General features: G+C 37.7%; 1 protein-coding gene across 1 annotated transcript in view; it reads left to right on the top strand.

The window, feature by feature from the left end:
* The window catches only part of LOC135218682 (bromodomain and WD repeat-containing protein 3-like), a 282487-nt gene that overhangs the window by 12680 nt on the left and 256421 nt on the right, over window positions 1-13386 (top strand). Inside the window, 5 exon segments of the mRNA XM_064255131.1 lie at window positions 4352-4502; window positions 4927-5172; window positions 5471-5534; window positions 6397-6400; window positions 10468-10616. Of these exon segments, the coding sequence (XP_064111201.1) occupies window positions 4352-4502; window positions 4927-5172; window positions 5471-5534; window positions 6397-6400; window positions 10468-10616 (614 nt within the window).

Here is a 13386-nt window from a genome sequence, read left to right as displayed (position 1 = left end):
TGACTTTCAAATAACGGAACCCCCGTCGTAACCCGGGGACTGCCTGTACTTCCAATCTCTAGCCAGTGTGTCGTCATTGAGCCTATGTCAGAGGAAAAAAAAAAAAAAAAAATGTAACAACTGATGATGGAATTTTAGTAGGCAGTCGCCGGGTTACGACGTTCCGAGGTTAAGGCGCTTTTCAATTATATTCATCAGAAATTATTTCAGGTTTAACGACACCTGCAATGCTCATTTGGCAGATGAAATATTACCAAAAATGCAAAATATTCAATATTTGTAGGTTTTTTTTAATGAAAAAATGCAATAAGGATGCAGTTTACATAGTTTTCAATGCACCCCAAGCTTTAAAAGTAAGGTTTTTCTCAGGGTTTTTGATGATGTTCCGGGTTTTACGACGATTTTCGCCTCACGACACGTCTCAAGAACGGAACCTCCGTCGTAACCCGGGGACTGCCTGTATACTATATATCCTTTAATCTATTATTTCTAGGGTAAATGTACTAACACATACCAGAGAATAAATAAATAAAGAAAAAGGTCAGTACAACTGACTCGCTCACCTCCAAGAGGGTGTCGGTATGAACACTATGGCGAGTGAGACCACTACCACGAGCCGATTGCCAACAGAAATCTCCCACTACAAAATCCCCACAAGAGGAGAGCCGACCCACAGAGTGGGCAGCAACTATTACTACTCCATCCCATGCTGCCGACTGCTGCGCCTCTGGTGGCCATCCTGAAGTTAGCAGACAATCTTGAGCGATGGGATGGATAGGGCGGGATTTCGCTGGCGACACGAGCCAATCGCCAGAAAATAGATTTTTCCTTACGTCAAAATCCCTTTTCTGGGCTCAGCTCGTGTCGCTGCGCGAAATCGTACCAGAGAAATAGCACAAGATTGTAAAGAAAATTCAACAAAACAAAAAGAGGTCTCAACAAATAAAAGATAACATAAAAGAAAAGAATATTAAGCTAATAAAGATACATATACACAATGATACAAAATTAGAAATATTACTTAAATTAAACTTAATGCTAATAATATTTCTTAAATTAACGTAATTTTGCATATATACAGGGCTTACATGGAATATATGTTTAAAAGTAGTATCTGTGTATCGATATGTACCAAGAACTCTAAAGCAATTATGAGAATAACTTGAACAGAACAAACTTCAATAATAATAATATATGAAGGAATGTATATGACTTAAGTATACAAAACCCGTAACCATTGTAAAATAAGATGTATCCCCTAGCATAAAAATAAGGGGATCACATCAAAGAGATCAATATATACAATCGATTGTGAGTGTCCTCTAGCAAAAAATAAGGGACACCCACCATATCATCATAAAAGCAGCTAAGACACAAGGTAACCGTAGATGAACAAGACAGGCATAGACGAACTGTTGGGTGAGACAGGTAGAAAGGAGGACTGGATCTTCTACTAAAGATTAAGCAGAGTCGGGGGAAACTATGTTCCCCCCCCCACCCGCCGCAACTGCTGAAAAATTTCGCTGGCGGACACGAGCCAATCGCCCAGAAATAGATTTTTCCTTACGTCAAAATCCCTTTTTTATGTTGATACAGTAATCCATATTTCATTAAAGGATATTATGCAGTACAGAGAGAGAGAGAGAGAGAGAGAGAGAGAGAGAGAGAGAGAGAGAGAGAGAGAGAGAGATATGGGTGGTTGGCCTTAAAAGAGTGAAATTATTTGTGAGATATTCGGGGAAATAGAAAGGTTGTGTTCATATCGTAACCTGTTTTGTGATTTCACGGGGTTGTAATTTAAAATTATTGATACTTTTTGGTGGTTACCCTAATGTTAATATTTGAAAATTAGTAAATAATTTTTTTGTTTTAAAAATATATTTAAATTCATGTAAATAAAAATAAGTAATTGGTGAATATTGCTCTACGAATGTAAACTTTATTTCTTCCATTCGGATTGACGTGAGACCTGCATCCAAAATATCATCGAAACTCAAAAGAAAACATTACTTTCAATTTCTTTCTTGGGTGTCTTGAAAACAACATATCCTTCATTTGTATGAGTTTTCTTACCTCCAGATTTTTAACCATTCTGCAATTTTGTATTCATATGTCTTCCGTTAGACTTGGCGTAGTCCGAAAAACCATAAAAAATTGCATTTTTTTTTGCGTGTTTTGAAAACAAAGAATCCTGAATTTTTATTGACTTTTTCATAAAAAAAAACTCCATATACTGACCCTTTTGCCATTTTGTATGCATATTTCTAATTTTTTTGGGTCGGCATCATCTAAAAGAACTGTGAACATCATAAGAAAACCTTACTTTAATCCTTTGGGTGCATTGAAAACAAGGTAGCCTGCATTTTTATAGTTTTTTTTCATAAAAAAAAAACAAATATTCACACATTTTGCTGTTTTGGATGCATATTACTCATGTTTGGATTGGCTTTGTCTGAAATACCATTAAAAATCATAAGAAAACCTTACTTTTAAGCCTTTGAGTGTCTTGAAAACAAGTATCTTGTATTTTTAATGAGTTTTTCATAAAAAAACCTCCAAATGGTGACCATTCTTACCAGTTTGGCGGGGCCACGGTTATTATGTTGGATTGGTTGGGTTGTTAGCACTGTAAGTGTGGAACATGCTTTGTAACCCAGGAAATAATTTTTGATGAATTATTTGAAGTGCGTCTGAAACTCAGAACATCGTAAACTATGCCCATCCTAGACCAGAGATATATACAGTGAACCCCCATATTTTAAACCAGAATATGGGGATGCATACCCCCCCCCCCCCCCGTGAGTAACTAGGATACGCAAATACTAAGAACTCCCCAACTAAAATGCTTATAACTGCCTATCTTGAACATTCAAATACCAAATTTATTCTTTTAAAGTATCACCCTACATCAACACTTCTTCCCCTCTGTCATATGTATATCTTTTCCAGAGAGAGGGCTGAACTAAGTATCTATTTGTTTGTCAGTCTATTTCTTATACCATTTGGCCGAGAGATATAAAAGAAGGAAGAAATAGAAATGAGATGATCAGGCATTGGCAACAATTTGGACCCAGGTCACTTTCTGTCAAGTAATGTGACATTGCTGACAGGCCCGCATTCCCCCGTGCTTCACAGCTTAAAAGGCAAAAGACTGGGAAAATTGTTCTTTAATTTTGTAAAATAACATCAAAATACACTAATTAGTGAATATTTATCGAAGGATAGATATGTGTTAATACCAATTAGTTAAAGAGAGATTAGACTCCAAGATCGCAGCAATTATAAAGAAACGCACTAAGTTGCAACACTCCATTACCCTTGCTGTTAGGTTTCTTGACATTTGTGACAGTTCTACCCTCACCCTTCTCTCCAAGTCTCTATGCTAAAAGACTAGGTTATCCTTCATTTTTTACATAATTTTTTATTTATAAAGTAAAATCTAATTCACTATAGTATTTTCTTTAATGAATTGATATTATTGCAGTTTACGTTAATATTATTTGAATACGTATTTGCAAATTATTTATTTATGCAAAAAACATACATTTCATACATCGCAGTAAGAAGAGAGTGGGAGATAGAGAATTATTTTTATTTAATATCTTTTAATCTTATTAACTTTGTAAAGTATTAATCTATTAATATTTGGAAATTAGTAAATCATTTTTGTATCATAAAATGTATTTATTCATTAAAATAGCATCTTAATACACTAATTAATGAATATTATCGACGGAAAAAACTGCGAATGAATGATTCCTCCCGTGAATAATTCTTAGATAGGTCCCACAGAAAAATCCATGCAATATGGCGAGTCCGCAAAATCTCGAGAATGGATGATTACGGGGGTTGACTTGTTGTGTGTGTGTGTGTGTGTATTTATATATATATATATATATATATATATATATATATATATAATATATATATATATATATATATATATTATATATATATATATATATATATATATATCATTTCTGAGTATGTAGTTCTATTGTACTGCAAAAATGTGTTTTATATATATATATATATATATATATATATATATATATATATATATATATATATATATATATATATATATATATATATATATATATATAATATATATATATATATATATAAACACATTTTTGCAGTACAATAGAACTACATACTCAGAAATTTTTGTCATAAGAGTAGACGAAACAAGTCAAATGGGTTGCAAGTCTGGGATAATCTGTTCATGACTATACATACTACTATGTTTTTTATTGTAATCTTTATATAGTACTCTATTTTTCATTATGAAATTATATATATTTTTGTACAAGTTATTTGCTTACTAACGTTTGAGTATGGTACTCAGGATTGTCAGAATAGCCATGTCCGAAAAGACCATCTGCTGCGTCTGGTGTCACGTTTGGGACCGGCTATCGACCAGTTGGTGAAGCTTCCTTGGCAGTCAACATTATCCCTTTTGGGTGCAGGATCACAGTCCTTGCTTCGGAGAGAAGACGGTAAATGATGTATCTCTTCAGTACTTTTAATACCTCTGATGATTGTTTTATTTGTCTGGTACAGGCAGTCCCTGGTTATCGGCGGGGGGGGGTTCCGTCCCAGGGGCGGGGGTGCAGATAAGTGAAAGCTGCCATTAACCGAAACGCAGCGATTTATGGCACCATAATGGCGCTTATGGCGCTGGTAACTTATGGGCGCCACAAGCTCTTATGGCTCCATAAAATTGCCAATTTGATGGTGCTAGACAAGCACCTTAAAACCGGATTGCCAAAAACCGGGGACTGCCTGCATAGATGAAATTTGTAAGATTACTTTTGTGTAGTGTGTATTTTATAATTGAATTTGAACAAAATCTGGTTGTAGTAGCAAGATTTCTTTAAGTGTTCATGGGCACGATAATCATTTCCCTCCCCCTCTTGACAGATTTGTGGAAAAGGTACCGCACTTTATCAGATGTTCTGGTGAGACATCACAGTTACCCTCCATTGGAGCCTATAAAAGTTCGTGGACCGCCATGTCTTACACAAACACTTTTAGGACGAGAGCTCTTAGGAAATGTGAACCACAAGCATGTAGTAACAGAGAAATTTTACAACAGGATACAGCTCTTCCTCCGTTCTGTTGGTCATCTTTCTGCTGTGTATTGCATGCTTTTGACCGTTATGGAAAGTAAGTTTATATTATATTCAAAGTTATTTTTTGCCTGCCCTTTAGTTTGGACATTAGAAATTATTACCTACTGTAAATAAGTATGGCTTTCTTTATGAAAGTACTGGGAGATTAATTTTCATTAAGGAGTAATAGGACCGAGCAAAGCAGTGAAGATTTACTCATAATAGATGACTGTCAATTTTTCATAATGAAGATGCTGTGCTAATGTTATCTGAGATATGGTTTCTAATTATACTTGATTGTGGTTTTGTTTTTAGTATACAGTGTAGATAGTCATTTAATATTTTTTCATCAGGTTTATCCCTACGATGTTTAAAGGTCTCTGTTCTCTCCATTGACAGTGTGTCACTTAGGAAAAGGTAGATTTGTGAAGAAATTGGCCATTCCTTATATATTAAGGGATGTGAATTTTTACAATTTCATTCTTTTGAGGCTTAGGTAGTTATGATATGAATCATAAATTTATCTAAATGTTCTTAGAATTATTCCAGTAAACATTACTTGTACGGCTACTGACTTTCAGTAGTCTTGAATTTGCCATGTAGGTGTCACCCTTTAGTAAGGTTACTTCAGTGAGTAAAATATACATTTTGGAGAATGTAGTTGTGTTCTGTATGATGATTTTCATTGTGCTTCTATTAATAATACTAATGTTTTCCTTGTTTTCTTTTAACATTTCCTCTCATGAGGTGGGTACAGGCAGTCCCCAGTTATCAGCGGAGTTGGTTAATGGTGATCCGGTTTTAAGGGGCTTGTCTAGCGCCATAAAATCAGTGACTTATGGCACCATATGTACCATGTTCTGGTTATCAGCACCATTAACCAGATATTGGGCCAAAAAGCAGCATTGATCACCAAGTTTTGGTTAATGGCGGTTTTCGCTTATCAGGACCCTGCTGAGAAGAGAAGCCCCACCGATGACCGGGAACTGCCTGTGCAGTGTTTTCCATTAGGGATTAGCCTTCAATCACTTTCCTTCCCTACCCTTTTCACTGTAACCTTCAGGATTGTTGGCCTGATTCGTTTATGTCTGTGGAAAATCAGTGCAAAAAAGGGTTTATGGAGCCTTTCTATTTTTTAAGCTGTTTATTAATATGGTTGGTTCAGTAATTTTAATTCCAGTCATGTACAGTCTATAGCAGTAAGTAGTAGCATATAATTTTTTGTTTTTAGGGTGACTGTAGAATAGGCTATATTTTTCTTTAGTTTACCTGTTTACAGCAAAGTAAGTTATCTGTTCACAGGTACATATAACAGGAGCTGATGACATGCTTGTTAAAATATGGAGCACTCTAGATGGACGACCTTAATTGGCAAAACAACTTAGAGGGGTGCATCGGCAGAGATAATCAGATTTAGCAATTGATAGTGAAAAGACATTAATTTGGCAGCTTGGTTCATGTGATAAAATCATCCGCTGTAATGTGGAGCTTGGCAAACGCCCTTAGCCCCACCGGTAAAGTCCCAGTTTTCTCCAAATCTTAGTACTGTACAATTCATAAAAACCTGTATCCTCTCTATGAGCTTGCTTCCTTTCTTTAAATCTTCAACTGAAAACTCTTATAGACAGAATCAGGAGACTATAGACCCAAGAGGGCTCCACATGGAAATCAGCCTGCATAGAGATATAAATTATAGGAATGGGTGATAAATAAATAAATATGAGGGGATATGAATAAAACTGATGCACCTGAATTCAGGAGATATAAGCAGAAAGTAGAAATGAATTTGCTTCTTGCTAAACTTTTGTTGATAAGAAGATTCCAAAACTGCACTAGGTTAACTACTCCTCATTTTGGTTGTAGCCAAGATATAGCTCCTATAGTAGATTCACATCATCGTGCATCTAATGTCTAGGCCAGTCCCTTACGACACTCCTAATTGGCTGTTGATAAGCCAATGACGGCTGGAAACTCTCAGTCTCTCTCAAGAGTTCACATAGCCAGGATGTATGTTCCACCTCTCCTGAGGGATACGTCTTTCAGGAGAAGGTGAATATACATACCTGCCTATGTGAACTCTCGAGAGGGACTTAAAGTTTTCCAAGCCTGTGATTGGCTTATCAACAGCCAATCAGGAGCATTGTAAGGGACTGGCCTGGACATCAAATGCACGGTTGATGTGAATCTACTATAGCAAACTGAGTATGTTATTAAACTTGATATGTACTAGAAAATGACACTGTAGCAGCAGCCCGCCTAGTGTGCAAGCAAATGCAACTAAGTCACTAAGTTAGGTAAAGAAGAGTGAAGAGGATGAGTTGGCAAAATAAATTTTGACTGGTGACATAATTCTGTCTTAATAGTTTGAGATGCTAGTCAGTACCAAAAACCACACCCAGTTGCAGCAGCTTGTATCATTCAAGATTGAGAAGCTCCACACTTGTATATACCCAGACTGCATATGACTTTTCAGCTACTACTCATTCTTTGTGTTTTCAATGAATCCCTTAACCCTTAAGAGCTGGGGTAAAAATTCAATATGCAGCACCCCAGGCCAGGGAAACTTTGAGGTTGGCTAATTTAAGAAAAAAAAACATATATGTAAATGGAAAGAGGAAGATGGGATAAGATAAAAATTCAAAAACACTTTCATTACCTTCCACTAAAAATTGAAAAAGACTATTTACAACCCCTTGTGTGGCCGCTTTAACAAGGCAATCATAAATTTCACCAAGTCATACATGATTTTTCAAGTAATTTAATTTTTGTAAAATTATAATTAAAGCTCCCAATATCCCTCCAGCCTTCTCTCAGAACAGATAAGAACTAAAATTAGTGATAAATTCTGAGTGTATTTGTTGTAAAATATTTACATAAATTTACTGAGATTAAAGATGCAGTCAATTTTTTGGATTATACGTGTTTTTTCTAATATTTATTTGCACTTTCTTTGCAAAAGAAAGTGCAATTATAATTGGCATATTATCATAAAAGATAAGAAATAATACCAACAGCAACCCCAGGGTATATTTATGAGCAAATATATAAAGAGACTTCATGCAAGAGAGAGAAGGGCAGCACATGCTCTCTTGAAGTCAAGATCACTACTAAATCATGAGCCGCCTGCTTCGTTGATCTTAGCTAATCTGAAAGTTGCCAATAGTGAATTTATGGGCTATAGAATTAATGGAACCTCTTTCCTGCCTGAATGCCCCAAGTTGATGGTGTGTAATTGTAATACTGATGCTCACCATGAGTGAATTCGTCTACCACCCAAAGCCTGTTATTGCTTCTCATATGAGGGTATCTGCCCTTTAAGGCTTAAAGTGTGCCATTAAGGGAAGATTAATGGAGTTTTATTGGAAAACATTGTTTATTCAGTACACTCCCATCACTGATGGATTAATCATTTATCTATCAAAACTTGAAAAGATGCGGAGAGAATGTTAGACTTTAAGATCAGAATTCAGTCTTATCACAAAGAAAGGGGCTTCTGGCATGGGCAGTAAAATTGTACTCTGAAGTTATCTGTAAAGACTTAAAGTGAAAGACAGTTTGTAGTTCATGTCTAAATATGTAATGAAATTGTAACCAAAATCAGCATGAATGGTGAAGGAAATACCCCAAGATTCCACATATTTTAAAGTGTCATGATGATCTTTAGGAAGAGGAAGAAACTGAATGATCCTCCCCTGTTGCCAGTAGTACATGAGCTATCTCAGCAATCAGATGCAGTACCACATTGTTGTCTGAAGGTTACCATTGGCCACCATTTTTGTATTGTACTTGAAAGTCAATAAAGGGGATATATCATAAACTTCTTGCACCGTTGTCATTGAGATGTATCCACCTCTAACACATTCTTGTAGCCTAAATAAACCTTTGCAAAACCAAAGCTAGATCCTATCCAGTAAATTCAACTGAGGGCCTTGGGATAGATAGACCAACACAGTAAAGTAATTCTGAGATCCCACGATCAACAACAAAGTCCAACCATGGAAAATGAAGACATAAGACATGGCCATCCTGGAGCCATTTATCACCTCATGTCACAAAGAAACATGAAATCGTAGTGAGAGTAATAGAGGCACTAAGTACTATAGAATTATCTCATTTGTTACACCGAGCAAATAATGAACAATGTCCACTTTCCTTGGTTGAGTCGTTATTGGTAGCCATTACAACCTGTAAAGGTCTACTAGGCTCTAATTCAGATTATCATATAACCTGTGAAAGTTGGGGTAGTTCAGGCTCTTTCTACAACGAGAGGTTATGGGGTGCCCATGATGAAGGCCAGGAGGTCAAGAAACCACTCGTGTTGGATCCAGTGTATTAAAATCAGGCATTGTGAAAGCTGAGGAAAGATTTGTAAATAATACCACACACTTCCTTGCTGTAGAGATGTAGTCCATCATGATCCATGATTTTCCTTTCACTTGTCAGATTACTCTATTGGTTGCTCAAATGTGACAAGCTATGATGATTTCACATAGCGGGGAAGGTTTAGCACTATGTTAAAATTTTAAATTCTAATCCACTACTTATTCCAAAGTCCATGTCCATATGTTTCTTATGTGTATGTGACTGCTTTAAAACTAATGTATGTTTTACATGATTAATATTAATTGTTAAGATAAATGTTATTTTCACATATCTTATTCATTGATCTTTTCATTTACGTACACCTATACTTTTGGAAACTTTATGCATGTATGTTATCTTGTATACTATACTGTATATATTTACATTCTTATACTTATGTGGGTACATGGCAGTGAAATTAGATTAAAGAATTCTTGAATTCAAAATACTGAAAGGAAGTATTCTTAATGAATATTTGAAAATTTAACTAAAAACAAATTGGAATTTGTCACATGCCCATTTCAAAGCCAGGCCCATATACTAGTAATTTGTCAGTCACTTAGGCAAAAAGTTATACATAACAGCTTATAGGCAAAGACCTCTTTGATCAGGTTTATTCTTTGGCAATGTATTTGTGAATGAGTCTGTTAATCAATTCTTGCATCACCCAAGGGGAGGGGGATGCTGAGTGTTTGATGAAGTTCCAGCATCAAATTCTTTTACCTTAGAAGTATTGCTGTCACTGCTATGAACCTCCCTTGTATATTCTGTGTATTATGTACATACATGCATACCTGCATTCTTTGAGCTGTCCATTGTCCAAGGTGGTAAAGGAGAAAATAGTCATGAATTTTAAAAGGATGTACTTCATTGTTCTTTTTTTTATTTACTGTGTAGGGAAACTGTTTTATTTGTAGTGTGTTTTGTTTCACAAAGTAAGACAATACTTTTTGCATAGCTGTTAATGGCGTAAATATTTAATTCACAGGTTGCAGTTTTAAGCAGTCATACTGGGGTTATTACTGCCTTGCAGTTTTGCCCTGCTCCAGATAATGAAGGGGTTCTGATTTCTACGGGTGGAGATGGTTGCGTTTGTTTTTGGACATACATCAGAAGAAGTGATGACGTCAAGTTTGAGTAAGTTGTGTATATTTGCTAACATATTTTGAGTTTATTATTGTACCTCCGAACAGCTGTTAATCTTGAGGGGAAATAATAAAGTAGAAGACTGGAAGAAAATCTTGAAAAGGTTGACTATCCTTTATCTGAAAATCAAAAATATCTGTAGCAAACTTTTTTTGTGGAGGGTAGAGCGTCATTTTAGGTACATATTTAGATTGGTGAAATGTAATGCTATCTATAGTCCCACTTAGTGTGAAAATTCATGTGTTTTTCATATCTTCTCATATCATGAGAGTCGCTGATTGATTGAATTAGTAGTCCTGGTTAAATATTAGAGTTCTACTGAGAATTTGTTCATATGCGGAACAAACCTTCGGTCTTAACAATAGGATAACTTTCCAAGTGCCACCTGGTAACCGGTTAAAGCAGCCAAAGATGGTAAAGCAAGGAATCTGTGAGATCTGGCAATTCCTGCACATACGAGGTGATAGCTGGTCAGAGATCATCCACCGTACTTTGTGACGCTTCAGTCTTTTCCTTAACTGCTTTGGAGAGTAGACGTTATCGCTTTTGCTCTCCTTCCAAGCCAGTTGTTTTATGCCTGTGTTTCTTTCCTTTTCAGTGTGTGATTGCTCTATTTATTATGGATTCCTCAGAGTCTTCATGGGCTCATCAACGCATGTGCCTAGGTATTCAGGGATTTCTGTGCTCAAGGTTTCTAGCGTTGACGATCACAGATCCTCATTCGACATGCAGTAGGTGCAGAGCAAATTATTGTACAATAACCAATCCTTGCCTGAAATGTTGTTCCTGGCCTAAGTTGCAGTGGAGTGTGTTTTATACGAAGAGGCAACATCGCAGAGTTTCGACTCTTCCTTCTTGGGAAGGTATTTTTTTCTCCTCGACTGGACGATTGACGATTCGTCTTCTCCCTCTCCCGTAATTGGTCTCCCTGTGGTTAGTTCAAGTGTACTAATGTCGCCTTCCTTTTCTTCAATTGATTTGTCGATGGAAGTATCAGGAGTGCCACAGGATGACGTTATGTTTAATGTATCCCCCTCTTCCTCAGGTTCTCACTTTATAACTGAGAGGACTGAGGCTATTTCTTAGTTTCAAATTCAGAGCCATCCAAGATGGTGGCTGTTTGGGCATTGCTTGGTCCACGGGGTTCATCTTCCTTGAATGGGCTGTTGTCGCATTTCTTGAAGGCACTTACTCCCCCACCAGCCCCTATAGCAGTCCAGCCTCCCCCTTGTCTTCACTGACGCTCACTGGGTCGCGCCTTATCGTCTGCTAGTGAGGCCATCAATTAGCGCTGGTCTTAAGAGATGTCGTGACGTCACTCCCAGCGTCCTCTCAGCCTAAAATCTCAGATGCGGTGGCTGCTCATCCTCCGTCACTATGATGTCATCGTCCTCTCTTGCTGAGCCTTCCGAGGTGTTGTTTCAAGCAGTCTTCAAGAGGCTGGACTCTGTTTTGGAAGAGAGGTTTTCTGCCTTTGCTGCGAAGAAGAGTTGTAAACGTAAGGTCTCTTCTCCACTTCCTGCTACTAAGAGACCTTGTAGGTGGAGGTTCACTCCTTCTGCTTCTTTTCCATCACTGCCTTGCCATCATGTCAGATACTGGAGGATCAAGGACTTTGTGGCTTTGTCTTCTGCTAGCAAAGGGAGTGCATCACCTCCTGCCTCACACAACTGTCTCTCTTCCATGCATGTCCGTGTTCGTACAAGTGAGAGGAGTGCTTCGCTATCTGCCCCACAAGGTTTTGTTTCTCCCTTGCATGTTCGTGTTCGTGAGGCTGGCAGTGGAGCTTGTGGAAGGAAGGCATCCTTGTCTTCGATACATGGATGTGTGTCTCATATGTGTGAGTAATGCATCGTAGTCTTCCCTTGACAGCCGTGTCTCTCCATCTCATGGATGTGTGTGACAGGATGATTGTCAAGAGTAATAAGATTGTTTCTTCACCTTCCATATGCAGACACGGCTCATCCTTGCATGTAGTACGTGCTGATGATATTGGAGGTGCTACCCCCTCTTCATCTGTTCCTGTACCAGTTTGTCGGCATAAGGACGATAAGGCACTGATTAAAAGGGTGAAGGTTGCAGATACGGAGGTGGTTCAAGTCTAAGGATTCTTTGCTTGATAAGACTGCGGTTGGCGGTTGGGAGCGTGAGGCTTCCCTGGCCCGCGGACGTGTTTCTCATTCTCCTGGAAGAGACCTTAACCTTAAGAGTCAATCTCCTTCAAGTAGATCTCTTCAACGACATTCCTTGTCTCAGTATCGTGCTCGGTTGGTGTCTCACGGGCATGTACTCGACTCGTCACATGTCCACGTAAGTGATTCCTTCTGTGAACGCATACGTGTTTTGCCTGATGTGTGTGTACGTGATCATTTTTGCCATCGTATACGTGGTTCTTCACGCAAGCCTGTACACGGTTTAAGTCGGGACCATGTGCAAGTGTCATCGTGTGATGAAGTTCAGCAACCTTCGGTTGTAGGATCTTTTAAGTTTTAGGGACTACACTCCAACCAATAATGACCAGAATGCTAGGCTTCCTAGAGAAGCTTCATCAGTATTGTTCTAGAAGGAGGATACTGCCAAGTCTTCTTCTTTGCGTCATCAGTCACCTTTGCCAGAGCAGGAGGAGGGAGACACTCAAAGAGTTTATGTTATCCTTTGCAGAGGATGTTGATCTCATTCGTCAGTTCAACAATCTTGTCTGTAGGACGCAGGCTCAGTCTTCTATCACCCCAACGGGTACAAAGGCTTGCTGGGTGCCAGA

This window comes from Macrobrachium nipponense, chromosome 1 (genome assembly GCF_015104395.2).
Source record: "Macrobrachium nipponense isolate FS-2020 chromosome 1, ASM1510439v2, whole genome shotgun sequence".
NCBI classification, from domain to species: Eukaryota; Metazoa; Arthropoda; class Malacostraca; order Decapoda; family Palaemonidae; genus Macrobrachium; species Macrobrachium nipponense.
This window is presented reverse-complemented; position numbering and strand designations above follow the sequence as displayed.